The 14,864-nt window shown below is 61.0% G+C and overlaps 6 protein-coding genes across 6 annotated transcripts; 3 read left to right on the top strand and 3 right to left on the bottom strand.

The window, feature by feature from the left end:
• Window positions 1-21: 21 nt before the first annotated feature.
• On the top strand, window positions 22-2,193 carry CMT1_0 (Alpha-1,3-mannosyltransferase CMT1). Its single transcript, XM_062772104.1, has 4 exons — window positions 22-269; window positions 417-434; window positions 512-1,832; window positions 1,876-2,193. The coding sequence occupies exons 1-4, from the start codon at window positions 177-179 to the stop codon at window positions 2,001-2,003; spliced, it is 1,560 nt and encodes a 519-aa protein (XP_062628088.1). The 5' UTR covers window positions 22-176; the 3' UTR covers window positions 2,004-2,193.
• Window positions 2,177-2,938, bottom strand: RPL27 (54S ribosomal protein L27, mitochondrial). The gene is made up of 3 exons (XM_062772103.1): window positions 2,824-2,938; window positions 2,646-2,747; window positions 2,177-2,592 (listed from the first exon to the last, which is right to left on the bottom strand). Exons 1-3 carry the CDS (start codon window positions 2,915-2,917, stop codon window positions 2,219-2,221), a joined length of 570 nt encoding a protein of 189 aa, XP_062628087.1. The 5' UTR covers window positions 2,918-2,938; the 3' UTR covers window positions 2,177-2,218.
• A 177-nt stretch (window positions 2,939-3,115) lies between these two features.
• Window positions 3,116-9,294, top strand: SPT5 (Transcription elongation factor SPT5; the record flags this gene model as incomplete). The annotated part of the gene is made up of 14 exons (XM_062772102.1): window positions 3,116-3,467; window positions 3,530-3,552; window positions 3,587-3,650; window positions 3,696-3,805; window positions 3,841-4,086; window positions 4,127-4,297; window positions 4,335-4,914; window positions 5,337-5,413; window positions 5,614-5,746; window positions 5,796-5,812; window positions 5,859-5,964; window positions 6,011-6,249; window positions 6,287-8,461; window positions 8,512-9,294. The coding sequence occupies 14 exons, from the start codon at window positions 3,116-3,118 to the stop codon at window positions 9,223-9,225; spliced, it is 5,007 nt and encodes a 1,668-aa protein (XP_062628086.1). The 3' UTR covers window positions 9,226-9,294.
• A 58-nt stretch (window positions 9,295-9,352) lies between these two features.
• On the bottom strand, window positions 9,353-10,753 carry SPP2 (Pre-mRNA-splicing factor SPP2; the record flags this gene model as incomplete). The annotated part of the gene is made up of 1 exon (XM_062772101.1): window positions 9,353-10,753. The coding sequence occupies one exon, from the start codon at window positions 10,751-10,753 to the stop codon at window positions 9,353-9,355; it is 1,401 nt and encodes a 466-aa protein (XP_062628085.1).
• A 213-nt stretch (window positions 10,754-10,966) lies between these two features.
• On the top strand, window positions 10,967-12,819 carry Atp6v1h (V-type proton ATPase subunit H). The gene is made up of 7 exons (XM_062772100.1): window positions 10,967-11,142; window positions 11,197-11,262; window positions 11,328-11,608; window positions 11,657-11,833; window positions 11,873-11,980; window positions 12,017-12,104; window positions 12,151-12,819. The coding sequence occupies exons 1-7, from the start codon at window positions 11,050-11,052 to the stop codon at window positions 12,670-12,672; spliced, it is 1,335 nt and encodes a 444-aa protein (XP_062628084.1). The 5' UTR covers window positions 10,967-11,049; the 3' UTR covers window positions 12,673-12,819.
• A 99-nt stretch (window positions 12,820-12,918) lies between these two features.
• prlL_3 (MFS transporter prlL) lies at window positions 12,919-14,733 on the bottom strand (the record flags this gene model as incomplete). The annotated part of the gene is made up of 7 exons (XM_062772099.1): window positions 12,919-13,241; window positions 13,279-13,456; window positions 13,507-13,992; window positions 14,048-14,260; window positions 14,402-14,457; window positions 14,496-14,529; window positions 14,569-14,733. The coding sequence occupies 7 exons, from the start codon at window positions 14,731-14,733 to the stop codon at window positions 12,919-12,921; spliced, it is 1,455 nt and encodes a 484-aa protein (XP_062628083.1).
• Between the last annotated feature and the right edge of the window lie 131 nt (window positions 14,734-14,864).

Here is a 14,864-nt window from a genome sequence, read left to right as displayed (position 1 = left end):
CGCCCTCCAACTTCAACCTACTGGCATCATCACATCAACATCTTCAAACAGCATCAAGGCAAGCCCAGTCACCCTCGACATTCATTTCCCCTTCGAATCAGAGTAACAAGCGACTCGCTTCACCCCCTTGCTCGCTAGCGCGCAAGCTCGAAACACGCTCGTAGTCCGAGCCCGATATGAGGCCCCTCTCGTCGCACCCAATTTGGAGGAGGACCCCGTCCGCCGGCTCGCTCCTCATTGGTATCATTGTCGGTCTGTTGGTGGCCTCGGTGAGTTGATACACTGCGAGCGCACAGAGATAGCATCTGTGCGCTTGCGCTCCATCGTGGCGTGGGCACTGACGCGAGGACCGTGATTTCTTTCGATTCGACCCTGCCTCCTCGATCACACCGCCCACCTTTGTTCCCTCCCTTCAGTTCTTGAGGAGAAGCGACGTGAGTAAAGGAACACATGCCTGATCAAGGCTGCTGCAGCCCAGGCGAGCCAGAGCCAGCGCTGATAACCTCCCCAGCCCACACCAGAGTGGCATGGCTCGTCGAGTGGACGCGTTCGTCCCACCACACACCGCCTTGGACGCGCCCAGATCCAGCTGCCTTCCCTAAAGCAGCGATTGCGGATCCTCGAGCTCATTGGAACCCTCTCGCCTCACCACACAAAGGAGTGCACGCGCGACCTGCAGGAGCTCTACGTTGAGCAGGCCAAGGACCGCTACTCGCCGCTGGTCGGCCACAAGAAGTCGTGGCATGCCCACGGCTGGCTCGGACGCATGATGGGCATGGCCGGCAAGGACCAGCTCACCGTCCTGCCCGAACAGCACAAGCAGATGAGCCGACGCGACACGGTCCGCCGTGACCTCCAGGCCCAGCAGCACAAGTACTTCTTCGCCATCAACCTGTACAACTCGTTCGATGTCATTCCCGACATCTTCTCGACACTGTTCCGCACGGCGGCCATCCTCGGCTTCCACAATGTCTACGTTTCAATTTACGAGAACGGTTCCAAGGACCAGACCAAGGCTCTCCTGCGTATCTTTGACGCGCTCTCGCGTAGTGTCGGCCTCCGCGTCGTCATTCGCTCGTCGATGCGTATCCGTGGTGCCTTCAACCACCGTATCGAATATCTCGCCGAGGTCCGTAACGAGGCCATGCAGCCTCTGCACGACCTGCGTGACAACAACAACGAGGTGTTTGACTCGATCGTCTTCATGAACGATATCCTGCCTTGCGTCGACGACCTCCTCGAGCTCATCTGGCAGAGCCGTCGCCAGAACGCTGGCATCACCTGCGCTGCCGACTACATGTACCACGATGAGATTGGAGCGCCCGTCTTCTACGACAACTGGGTCGCCCGTGACCTCAACGGTACTGCCCTTGAGAACGCGCCTTTCGAGCAGGTCTTCCACCACATCGAGTCCAACCACCGTTTCCAACGCCATCTGCCTGTCCAGGTCCAGTCGTGCTGGAACGGTGTCGCCATTCTCGACCCCGAGCCGTTCTATGCCGCACCTCCTGTCAAGTTCCGCATGGCTACGCTGCAGAACGGAGAGTGCTCAGCCTCGGAGTGTTCGTTGATCTGCAACGACTACTGGTCATCTGGATACGGCCGTATCATCATGGTCCCCCGTGTCAAGCTTGCGTACGACAAGAAGGTCTACGACATTATCCACCCCGAGCGCCGTAACCTCACCGCTATCCGTGGCTACAAGCGCATTGGAGGTGCCCCGGACGACCCGCACTCGGACCCCCAGGACCGCAGCTGGTTTGGTCCCCACGACCGCTTATTCTCTGAGGATGAGTACGAGGAGGTCAAGTTTACCACTGGCCCAGAGTATGGTGAGTGTTGTTCAATTGTGAATGAACCAGAGCTAATGGACAGTCTGGTGCTGGGGTTGGGACGGTGCTGGTGACCTCGACGGTCCCGATGTCGACCCCATCTGGGAGAAGATGCCAGAGAGGGCATCGTCGTCGGAGACGATTGAGATTAAGCATGATCGTAGCTTCTAAAAGTGTACGATACGGTAGGTGTCGCAGTTTAACTGGAGAGGGGAGCGCGACTGCCATGCGTCAGGTAGCGAGTACATATGCTCGCCCCCCTACCCACAGCACCTGTCTGTCTACAGGACTCTCGTTTGGTTTCATACTGCCTTTCACGCAGCCGTATATGGACTGTTCAGGACTGGCTCGGGAATAGATGCATCTTATGATTTGATGACTCGTGGCTATGCTGAAGGGGTGGGCGGGGTGCCGACGGCAAAGGTCTCCTCGGCGGCCTCCTTGGGCCAGCCCCAGAAGCGGCGCTCGCGGCCGACGGCGCGCTCGTCACGGGGGAGCGTGTCGGTCTTTTCCCGCACGATGCCGACGTACTGGCGGACGCCGCGGGGCTTGTTGACCTGGGGCCGGAGTGCGTCCTTGGCAGCCGCCGCTTCGGGGTTCTTCGCGCGGTGGGGGTACGGCAGCGACGAGGTGTAGAACTTGACGTATCCGGGCTCGAGGGCGTACAGTGTCCTGTCGAGGCCCTCGCCGACGTGCTGGCCGGGGTGGATCTCGGAACCGCGCTGGCGCACGATAATCTGGCCGGGGATAACGTACTGCTCTGGGGGCGAGTTAGCTGGGGTCGCTCCGTCGGTCGCAACTCTCTACACGCACCCGACCACTTCTTGATACCGAGGCGCTTGCCTGCACTGTCACGGCCGTTCTTGGACGAACCACCACCACGCTTCGTGGCCGTACGGATCTGGGTCTGGAGGCCTGGAGGGGTGTGAGCTGGCTTGTCGCGCGAGGATAGACGGCGAGGGTGCGGTGAGCCCCCGTCAAAGTCACGTACCGGACGGTCCTGCGAAGAGCTGTTGCCTCAGGTCGGCGCCGAGGGACGTCGACGCGAGCGCCTTGGCGCGGGGGAGGAGCGGGCCGCCGAGCATGGTGTCGTGGGTGGGTTTTCAACGCGATCTTGTTGCTCCTTGTCGCTGGTCGTTGTAATTTCCGGCGAGCAAAGGAGACGGACGGGGATCGCAAAGCGGGGGCAAAGTCGCGTGGTGCCAACACCCACAACCTCCACTTTAGTGCCTCCACTTGTTGCGATGGCATCATTGCGCCGAGGTCCACATCGCACACTCACAATGGACGAAGCGCTGCACGACCTCGGGGGGATCCGCGTCGACCCGCCCCGCCGCCCGCTGGGCCTGGACCGCATCTTTGAGCGCGCGCAGCGGTGGAAGCAGGGCGCGCCGTCCGCGCCCGTCCGCACGCCCTCGCCACCCCCGTCGGCGGTCACGCTCGCCCTGCCTGCGCCGCTGCGTGATGGCGCGGCCGAGTCGCCCCTCGGGGAGCTGTTCGCGTACCCCGACCTCGTTCCACTTGTACTTGAGCACCTGCGCCGCCCGGGCGAGCTCGCCACTGCCGCGCGCGTGTGCCGCGACTGGCAGCGCATCGCGACGAGGAAACTGTACCGCGATATCTGGGTGCGGCCTTGTGAGTGGGGAGACCCGGGCGGGGGGGGGGGGGGTGGGGTGGCGGTATGCTGACGCATGCAGGGGAACCAGCACCGAAGGAGAAGGTATGCACAGGGGAATGGCCTAGCTCACGCCCAGTTCTTACACCTCTTCGAGACCCTGTCGGCCAACGCTGAGCTGTGTGCCGCTGTTCGGAGCTTAGGTAGGGCAGACTGACTGACCAATAACTTTATTCTGAACTTCCCAGACGTTCGATTCTTCCCCTTGGATATTACCGGGGAAGAACGGCACGCGCTCGAGGACACCCTCCTCCAGGCCTTTCGGCAGATGACGAACATTGAGCGCCTCGTGTGGACCGTGAGCTGTTGTGACGAGCCCAGCTGACGATGCAGCGAGACCGCTCGATGTTCGCCGAGCTCTTCGACGTTGTCGCCGCCCTACCAAAGCTGCAGCATGTTGAGCTATCGGGGCACGCGTCTCGCCTCTTCGAGCCTGCCCTCCTCGCCACCATGGCGGAGCTGCGCGACCTGCGAGTGTACATGCCCGACGCGGTGTTCCGGACAGCCCTGTCGGACGTGATCACGCTTCTGTGCGACAGGCCCATTGGTGGGCTGGAGGGCCTGGCACTCATCTGCAAGGTGGGTAAGCTACGTGGCTGCATGCCTGCTGACCCGCCAGAGCTTCAACCTGATCAACGACGAAATGCTCCGCGCGCTGGCGCCGTGCCTCTCTTCGTTGAAAAGGTTGCAGCTTATAGGCTGCACGCGTATTACGCGAACAGGGGTGTACGATGTCTTGCGGGAGGCGGACGGCATCGAGGAACTCATCTTGGACGCGCCGCCACATTCGGTGTGTGATGAGTGGAATGCGAGCTGACAATCGTAAGGACTTGATAGACCTCTCTGGTGCTCCAGAACTTCCGTCCCTCAAGACCTTTTCACTTTCCTTCCCTGCTCCGCATGGACGAGAGGTGTTGGAGCCCAGTGATATGCCGTTGTTGCGAAGGGCGGACACGTTGACAGCTCTCGAGCTGACGCTCTCGACAAATGGCGCGCACACCGCCCAGCGGCACCGTCTTCTCCCAATACCTGCTTTCGATGCCTTGACGAGGCAGATAGACTTCCACCGGTTAACTCGACTCGCTCTACTCAACCTCGTCATCGACACCGACACGCTTACAGCCATCCTCGAGGTATCGCCTTCCCTCGAAGAGCTGTACATTTCAGTTCCATCCCGTCGCGTTCTCCAGCAGACGACTGCACTCCAGTCGACACGACTCCGCATCCTCCACGCCAACGCACCGGAGAGTGCGGGTCCAACTCGCCACAACCTGGCTGAGCTCGCACTCGTTATGCCAAAGCTCCAGCAGATCGGCTCCCTGAACCGCGTGTATGAAGTCCACAGGCGGTTCGACGGGGAGAAGCTCGTAGTTGAGCTCGCCCGGTGGTCTCAGATCATGATACCTGGTTACTTCCAGGTATGGCGGCCTTAGTGGGCGAGAGCCTCGAGAACGGCACTTGGGGCATGTTGAGCCGTTGTCCCGCGTCGACATTGGCGTCCAGGATAGAACTTGATTGTTAAACCTCAATTAACGACTGTAGATCTCTTAGTATGCTGGCAAGTGAGAGGGCCATGTATGCACCTTGGAAGGCAAACACCTGGTCAAGAAGTCCATCACTTCTGCCACGGATGGGTGATTGAGAGGAAAATAGGCCCGCTGATGTTAGGCCTGAGCCAACTTTAGGCCCGCGAGTGGAGGTGCCGAAGTGTCAAGTCCAGCCAGTTCCTGTCCACCACCAGCACAGTGTAAATCCAACTTCGTCAAGACAACTCTTTTATTGTTGCACAAAACACCATCAAGCTCACTCCCACGTCCAACGACTCGCAGCCATGTCGGACGACGAGCGGTCATCTTCCGCCGACCTGGACGAGGAGCGCTCCTCTCCCGTTCGCACAAAGAAGAGGGTGAGTGAAACTCGAGATGTAGGCAAGATCGACCACAGCTGACAACAATACAGCCTAGGGTTGCCGACCCGGACGGTGAGACGAGATGGTTGCAAGTGTCCAAGAACGTGTGCTGATGTCAACTTTTCACCGTTATCGCAAACAGAGGAAGAGGTGGGTGGCGAAGTGATGGGTGTTTGATGGAGTCATATTGACGCCAGGATCAGGATGAGCAGGAGCAGCAGGAGCAGCCGCAGCAGCGCCGCGGTGGTGGCGACGACGATGACGAGGACGACGAAGATGACGAGGATGAGGACGATGAGGACGATGAGGATGACGAGGAGGAGGGCGGTGGTGAGTAGGCCTGCAGCCAACCCCAGGCCAGATGCTAACATTGTGTCAGATCAGCACAAGAGCAAGGTGACTACCAACGCCCCGTGTCCAAGTTCAAAGCTCACAAACATAGCGTCATAAGTCACACCGTCGTAAAAAGGCAAACCGTTTCCTCGATGTCGAGGCCGTGGTCGACGATGACGAGGAAGAGGAGGACGAGGATGACAATTACGAGGATGGTGAGGACTGCGACGTGCCATTGCCAGCCTTGCTAACAGGCAACAGTGAGGGAGTTCATCGAGGAGGGAGGTCCCGACGATGGCGTCGCCGACGAGGGGCACCACCGCCGTCTTGATCGCTCCATCCGCCGGGAGGAGGACAACATTGAGGAGATTCTCCAGGGTATCAAGGAGCGTCACGCGTACGGCCGACAGGCAAAGTACAATGCCGAAAGCGACCAGATTCCCCAGCGTCTCCTCATGCCTGGTGTCGATGACCCAAGCCTGTGGCAGCTTCGCGTCAAGGTAGGCACACGCAACGGGCACCGAGCTGACTTTACAGGCTGGCCGTGAGCGTGCCATCACCGCGTCCATCTTCCGCAAGGTGTTTGAGGCCCAGTACAACGGCAACCCTCTCGAGGTGCTCTCCGTCTTCTTCCGCGACTCCCTTCCAGGAATCCTCTACCTCGAGGCCAGGCAGGCTGCCGCGGTTACGGCGGCGGTGAACGGCATTGTCGGCGTCTACCTTTCGCGCGGTGTGCAGCTCGTGCCTATTGAGGAAATGGCTCCCCTTCTCCGCATCAAGAAGAAGGAGATCAACCTCACGCCCGGCATGTGGGTCCGTCTCAAGCGCGGCAGGTACACTGGCGACTTGGCCCAAGTCATCGACACGGACCAGTTGACCAGCGGTGTCGTTGGTGTCAAGTTTGTTCCTCGTATCGACTTGACGCCACGCGAGAAGAAGCAGGAGCGTATCACCAATGGCAAGGGTGGTCTTGGAGGCAGCTTCCGACCCCCTCAACGCCTCTTCAACTATGAGGACGTGCGCAAGATCTACGGCCACCAGGCGCGTTCTGGGGCGAACGGCGGCTACGTCTTCGACAACGACGAGTACATCGACGGATTCTGCTTCAAGGACATCAAGATCAACCTGCTCACGACCGAAGATGTCAACCCAACGCTCGAGGAGGTGTCCAAGTTCAGTGGAGAAGGCAACACCAACAAGTTTGACTTGTCGGCCATCGCCGAAGCCAACCGCAACATGTCGTCGTCTTTCGTTACCCCTGGTGACCAGGTCGAAGTGTTCGAGGGCGAATTGGCCGGCCTGCTTGGTTCTGTCGAGACCATTGCTGCCGACACCATTTCCATCAAGGCTATTGGCGGCGAAATCCACGGCCAGATGGTCGAGGTGCCTGCCCGCAGTGTGCGCAAGAAGTTCAATGTCGGAGAGCACGTCAAGATCACTGGTGGAAAGAATGCCGACGTCTCGGGCATGATCGTCGATGTCAAGGGCGACGTCGTCACCCTCATGTCCGACCAGGGCGAGCAGGAGATCAAGGTCTTCTCCAAGGACATCCGCAAGGCTGCCGACATTGCTGGCGGCTCGGAGCCCACAGGCCTGTTTGATCTCCGAGACCTTGTTATGCTCGACTCGACGACTGCCGCCGTCATTGTCAAGATCGAGGGCAGGTCGTTGCGTGTTGTGGACCAGAATGGCATTGCACGCACGGTCAGCACGAACGAGGTGTCACTGCGCCGTGACAACGCGCGGTACGCGGTCGCCACCGACTCGGCAGGCCAGGACATGAAGGTCGGCGACGCGATGAAGGAGGTGGACGGCGAGTACCGCCGTGGAGAAGTCATCAACATCTCGCGCTCCTTGTTCGTTTTCCTCCACAACCGCGAGTACCCCGAAAACTCTGGCGTTTTTGTCGCCCGCGCTTCGTCGCTCGTGTCCGTGACGCCAAAGTCCGCCATGAGCGACTTGACCAAGATGAACCCCGCCCTCAATGCGCAGCTTCCACAGGGTGGCGCCAGCCTCATGCCCCCTCCCGCATTTGCGGGTAACCGCAGGCTGATCAACACCCCAGTTGTTGTTACAAAGCAGACATACAAGGGTCTCGTCGGAGTCATTAAAGATGTCGTGGGCGACAAGTGCCGAGTGGAGCTCGCAACCAACAACAAGACGATTCTTGTCGCCACGGCCATCCTTAAGCGCAAGGACCCCAAGACTGGCGTCACGTCGCCTCTGGAAGTTGGAGCCGGCGGTGGTGGCGGCTATGGCGGCGGCGGCGGCGGTGGTGGTGGTTACAGCAGGGGACCACCTGGCGGTGGCTACGACGCCAACCCCTACGGCAGCATGCCTCCTCCGAACGGTGGCCAGACGCCTGGCGCTCGCTTCGGCCAGACTCCCAACCCATACGGCTCTGGGGGCTTTGGCAAGACGCCGAACCCATACGCGTCGGGCGGCAAGACGCCAGGTGGCTGGGGAGCTGGCGGGAAGACTCCTGCACCTGGATGGGCCGGCAGCGGCGGCAAGACGCCGGGTTGGGCTGGCGGTGGCGGCAAGACGCCTGGCTGGGCCGGCACTGGCGGAGGAAGGACACCCGCGCCATCGTATGGCGGTGACGGTGGAAGGACTCCTGGATGGGGTGGTGCCTCATTTGGTGGTAAGACGCCAAACGCGTACAGCGCACCGACCCCTGGTGCTGGCTACAACGACCCAGGAACATCAAGGGTGAGTGTGGTCTTATCATTTGGCACGGACGTGAGGCTGACAACACTAAGGGTCCCATGTCCGCGCCGACTCCGTACGGCGGAGGTCCATCCAACCCGTACAGCGCACCTACTCCTGGTGCTGCCTTGAGCGCGCCGACGCCAGCCCCTCCTGGAGGATTCAGTGCCCCTACTCCTTACTCGGCACCCACGCCTGGCGTTGGTTTCTCGGCACCAACCCCAGGAGTTGGTCTGTCAGCGCCGACGCCAGGAGCCGGACTGTCAGCCCCAACACCAGGTGGTCTTCCGTTTGGCGCACCAACACCATTCGGCGCACCTACGCCATTTGGAGGATCCGCTCCTCAAAGTGCTCCCAATGCGAATGGCGTGGCTTGGGACTGGGCACTCGACTTCCGCAACGTTCTTGTTGAGGTCGGACCATCTCAGAAGATTGGTACCCGCAGTCCCCGGCACTTCAGGCGAGGCGAGCTCGACGGCCAGACATTGGGTATCGAGTCGACAACGGGTGCCGAGAACGTCATCTGTCGCCTTATCTCCAACCCGTCCGAGACGATTGAGATTCCTGCCGAGTACCTCTTGCCTGTTCGTCCCGACGGCCCCGGCCAGATGGTCATCTTCATTGGCGGCGACCTCAGCCTGCGTGGCCAGCAGCGCACGACGTTCATCAAGGACCAGGAGCAGTGGATGATGGAGCAGGACGCGTCGGACGTGGTGGCTCTGGTCATGGACGAGCAGAGCCTGGCGCGTATCTGGAAGTCCGACTAGTGTGGTGTGCATGAAGTGAACATCGAGTAGTTAGTGAGCAATAGTTATGGTATCATATGCACAGAGAGCTCTGATTCATAACTATGCGTGGGGGTCTAAGTTTGTGTGTGCTGCTGTAGTAGTCTGTCTACCTGTCCGATCGGCTCCTCCTGTCCCTGTCGTAGTCTCTGTCCCTATCGCGCCGGTCGTCCCTGCGGTCGTCGCGGCGGCCATCACGGCGATCATCGCGGCGGTCGCGGTCGTCACGCCTGTCGCGGTAGTCGCGCGAGTCTTCTCGCCTGTCACGGTCGCGGTCGTCGCGTCGGTCTCGGTCTCTCCGGTCCGACCCGCCATTGCGGTCACGATAGCGATCACGGTCGCCGTCACGCTCACGCTCACGCTCACGGTCGCGGTCACCACCACGCTCCCTATCCCTCTCCGCCTCCCGCGCTTTGCGGCGGGCGCGCTCCTCGTCCGTCTCGTACTCCCTCCTCCTCTCGCGGTCCCTATCGTCCCGGCGCTTCGAATCCCTCCCGCTGTCGTAGTTGTCGTCGTCGTCCCGGCGCCGCGTTCTCCCGCCGTCACTGTCGTCGCCACGCGACGAGCCGGCAGGGGTGGCACTGCCCGACTCGTCGCCGTCGCCGCGCTTGACTAGCAGATTCGACGCATTGAAGCCGCGCCCGCCGCGTGTGGCGTACGCTTCGCGGCGTTTCTTGTTCTTGTCCGTCTTGCGCGACGGCGGCAGCTCGGACGTGAGCGCCGTCGCGCCGAGGCCCAGCAGCGCCGGCCGGGGCTTGGGCACATGCAGCTTGGTGTCGTTCTTCGGGTCGTATCCCATCCCGCGGAGGATGGCGGCGCCAAACGCCTCGACAGGGATGGCGGCATAGTCGTCCAGGCTCGACTCCTCGGGCAGCCCGCCGAGGTCGCGCGCGAGCGCGTCCGACTCGGTGGGGAAGTTCTTCTTGTCGCTCGCCGACGCGATCACCAGGTCCTTGTGCTCGTCCGTCTCGGGCTTGCTGCGCTCGCCGGCCAGGACGGCGCGCAGTGCCTGCTCGTCGAGCGACAGGGCCTCGACGTCGGGCTTGACGTCCTCGGGTTCCGGGTTCGTGGCGGTCGCGGCCGGCGCAGGTGGCGGCGCAGACTCGCCCTCCTCCTTCTCCTTCTTTATGAACCGCAGTCCGGCGCGCTGTGGCTCGTCGCCGATTCGCTCAGGCCCCGAATTGTCCTCTTCGTTGCGGCCCCCTTCGGTCAGATAAGAGGGCACCTTTCCCCGGGTTACCTCGCGCCAGTCCTTGTTTGGCTGCGGCGCGATAACCAACGGCGGGGTGGGTCGCCGCGAACCAAGTGCACGCCCATTGCCGAACCCCTCGATCCGCTCGTCCTCCTGTCGCTTGGCGGGCTTCGACCGGCCGAACGCGTGGTCTTCCTCGTCGTCCTCGTCGTGGTCGTGGAACATGCGCTGGCTCGGCGCGTTCCAGTTGCCCTGCCTCGGCCGGGACGAGGAGGAGGATCCGGGCGGTCGAATGGTCAAAGACACGGGCGCGCTCATGTTGTCTTGCCCGTGTGTTTTGAGGTGTTTGTGATGGAGCAAGAAAGTCGAGGCGGTTGTCGTTTGTGTTTTGAGTCTCTCTGGGTGGCGATTGAACTTGGGTTGAAGGGCCACTTTTATATGATCCCCCTCTTTTGGCTCTCCGTCATCGATGCAGCTCGCCCAGTCACAACGAGCCGCCCAGGATGCGCGCTGCACATCATCGACGAGCGTCACCATCTCGCACGTCCGTTGCATTTGCCCAGCGGTCACTTCTTATCGCAAGCCGCTACCTCCCCCGCAACGACGGACACACAATGGCAGTCGTCGCAGCGATTCCCCCGCCCTTCTTCTCGCCCTACCTGGACGACCAGCTTTCAAAGCTCGCGGCCAAGCAGATCCCCTGGGAGGTGAGTACCGCTGCCGCTGCCGCCGCGCCGCAAGGGCCGTGCTCACCGTCATAGGGATACCAGCGCGCCAAGCTCCTCTCGCAGGAGGAGTGCACTCTTCTCCGCTCGCTCGAGAAGCTCGTGAGTGTGACTGGCGTGGAGCAGTCCTCTGCTTGATACAGATCGCAATCTCACACGTTCCACAGCCTATCAACCAGCGCAGTTCGGTCTTTGCGACCCAAGGCCCCCAGTATGCCAAGCTCTACATCGACCTCCTGCGCAAGCTCCAGCGCGTCGACACGGTCCAGGCCGTGCTCGTCTCCATCTCCAACATGCTCGCGGACCAGAGCACCATCGCCTACTTCCACGACCTGAGCAAGACCGACGCGCAGGACCCGTACCAGCCGATTGTCAAGTGCCTGACCATGGACACTGACGAGGAGTTTGTGCATCTCGAGAGCTTGAGAATACTCGCTCTGTTGATTGCGTGAGTGCGGCGACTGTTAACATGGAGGCTGGAAACTGACGCCCGCAGCACCGACGACAAGGACTTCCCCCCCGAGCTCGTTAGCACCTTCCTCTCGTCCGTCTCGTCGATCCTCAACGGCCCTCGCCTCCAGCCCCGCGATGTCGCCGCTCAGGTTCTTAACGCTGTCCTCGGCAAGAAGCAGTTCCGCACTGCCGTCTGGAAGGAGGGAGAGTGTATCTCTGGGTAGGTGCAAAGCCTGATAAGTCACCTAACAACCCGCAGTCTCGTCAAGTGGCTCAAGCAGAACCCCCAGCCCCAGCAGCAGTACAGCGCCATCTCGTGTATCTGGCAGCTGTCGTTCGAGCAGGCTGCTGCTGACGGTCTCGACAAGTGGGTCGGAAAACAAGATCAACGCTAACCCGCCAGGAAGTACGACATTGTCGCCCTCTTCATCGATATTGCCAAGAATGCTGTCAAGGAGAAGGTTATCCGCGTCGTTGTTGCTACCTTCCGCGTAAGTTCGTTGCTAGAACATCAAGCGGGCACAGCTGACGGCACAGAACCTCCTGACCATCTCTCCCGCTGCCAACCTCCCCTCCATGTTCGTCGTCCGCCTTGCACCATTCGTCGACTCGCTCCTCGAGCGCAAGTGGTCTGACGAGGACGTTGTTGAGGACCTCAACTGGCTCAAGGACGAGCTCAAGACTCGCCTCGACGGCCTGACGACGTACGACGAGTACACGTCCGAGCTCGAGTCTGGCCACCTGGTCTGGTCGCCAGCGCACGAGTCGGACGACTTCTGGCGCCTCAACACGTCACGCCTCATCAACGAGAACAACGGCCGTTCCGTTAGGCGCCTGGTCGAGATTCTCAAGACGAGTCGCGACCCACTGGTGCTGGCGGTCGCTGCCAACGACGTGGGCAAGTTTGTAAAGTATGGCGGCGACAAGGCCAAGTCGCTCCTCACCGAGCTCCAGGGCAAGACACGCGTCATGGAGCTTATGACCAACGAGAACCCGGATGTCCGGTATCAGTCTCTTATTGCTGTGCAGCAGCTCATGAGCCAGAGCTGGCTTAGTTAAATGTAGTTTTTAGAGTGCGTATGTTATGGTTCCTTCGGCTGGGGTGCGGTGCGAGGCCCGGGGGGGACGTTTCGGCGAACGCATGTGGCGGCATTCTTCACCGTCGTGCGTTCAACTGAGTATCGACTATGCATCCTCTTCGCCGAGCCAACCTCGCCAGTTTACTGCCATTTTATTGCTTCCTCTTCCTTCGAATCTCTGCCTACAAACCAAACCCTGCGAGCTAACGTGCCTCATCCTTTCCGCTCACTTCTCCTCGTCGCGCACCACCTGCGACGGTGCCGGCTCGTCCTTGGGGTACTTGGCGAGGAGGAATGCGAACAGACTGGCCAGGAAGCCCAAGAGGGCCATGAACACCGTCGTCGCGCTCCAGCCAGGAATGTAGCGTGGCGCGTCAGTCTTGGGCCAGAGGAAGACACCGTAGATGGACGCCGAGTTGCCCAGCGCATTAACGATGGCGATGGCGACGGCACGCTTCTCGGCCGGGTGGGTGATGACGTTCGGCACCCAGGTCAGGACGAGCGGGCACGCGGCGTACACGGACCCGAAGCCGAGGATGATGAAGACGTCTGAACGGGTGAGCGTCGCCGAGGCGGTGCCACTCACATTGCACCATTTTGTTCTTTGTCGCGACTGTGATCACAAAACAAACAGTCCCGATGAAACTCGCAATCGCAATAAACAGCGGCTTGTTCTGCTTCCAGTCGGCGCACATGCAGAACACGAGGATGTAGACAAACGCCGAGGCGTACACTGGGATAGTGTGGTACTGCGCGTCGTAGCCCTGGGCCGGGGTCAGCAGTTGTGTATAGCACCGTGGCACGCAGAACCCACCTTGTAGCCGAGGTTTGCCACGAGCGTGGGGACAAAGTACTGGATGGTCTGGGCGCCAGTGGACAGCATGTACATGACGATGAAGAAGCCGACGCGCCAGTCGGTGAAGGCCATCTTCATGGCCTTGAGCTCGCCGGTACGCTCCTCGGCGCCCTGCGTCGCGCCGAGGCCGTCGTACGCGAGGCGCTGGGCCGCAAGCACGCGCTCCTCCTCGGTGAGGAACTTGGTCGTCGCCGGCCAGTCGGGCATGAACATCCACGTGAAGCACCCGAGGAAGGACGAGCCGACGCCCTCGATGATAAACAGCCACTGCCAGCCCTTGAGCCCGCGCGCGCCGTCCAGGTGCTGTGTGATCAGGCCCGCGAGCAGGCCCGAGAAGGCGCCGGATACTGCGGTCGCCGTGTAGTACACGCAGTAGCGGGACGAGAGCTCGTAGCGGCGGTACCAGGACGACAGGTAGAACGCGACGCCGGGGGCGAAGCCGGCCTGGGAGGGGGTGTCAAGGGGTGGAACTACATAGCGCGGACAGGGTGCCACTTACCTCTGCCACACCGAGGGCAAAGCGTACCCCGGCAAGCTGCTTCCAGTTGCTAGTCGCCGCCATGCACGCGCTCACGCCGCCCCAGATGATGCACAGGCCCGAGAGGTAGAGCGAGGGGCGGCAGCGTGCGATGAGCAGGTTGGACGGCACTTCGAAGACGAGGTACGAGATGAAGAAGACTAGGAGGACGACCGAGTATTGCTCCGAGGTGAGCTGGGGTGTGTTAGTGTATGTTAATAGAGAGGAGGGAAGGCGATCTGAAGAAGAAAAAGACAAGGTGGGGAGGGTTTTTGGGGAAAGTCGAGTTGAGCGATGGGGGAGCTCGTCTTACGAAGACGACGACGCGCCACTTACGTTGAAGTCGGCCTCGAGACCGCCCGTTTTCGCATTGCCAATGTTTGCACGGTCCACTGCGGGGTAAGAATACGGGGGTTGAGGTCGTACTCACGGTACGAGAGCGTGTAAAGAGCCCAGATACACGGCTAAATGTGAGCAAGCTGATCCGCCACACCGCCACCCACCACAATGCGCATGTCGAGCTTGCGCAGCAGCTTCTTCTCGGCCTCCGAGCCGGGCACGTACGCCGCCGCGAGGGCGGCGATACGTTCCTGCTCGGTCGGCTGCGCCTCGTCGTGCGAGGCGTGCTGCTTGAGGTCGGACGAGTGTGAGTGTGTCGAGGGGGGCATGGTGGTGGCGTGGGTGGAGTGTTGCTCTGTCTTCTCAGTGCCGTTTATATCCCCTCGCAACTTGTTGACGTGTGCCTCTGCCTCGTTTCGTTTCCTCTCTAGGAGAAATGTCGGAACACATTCATGCACTG

Source organism: Vanrija pseudolonga, chromosome 4, assembly GCF_020906515.1.
Source record: "Vanrija pseudolonga chromosome 4, complete sequence".
In the NCBI taxonomy this organism is placed as follows: Eukaryota; Fungi; Basidiomycota; class Tremellomycetes; order Trichosporonales; family Trichosporonaceae; genus Vanrija; species Vanrija pseudolonga.
The sequence above is the reverse complement of the archived record's forward strand: the minus strand, read 5'-3'. Positions and strand labels throughout refer to the sequence as shown.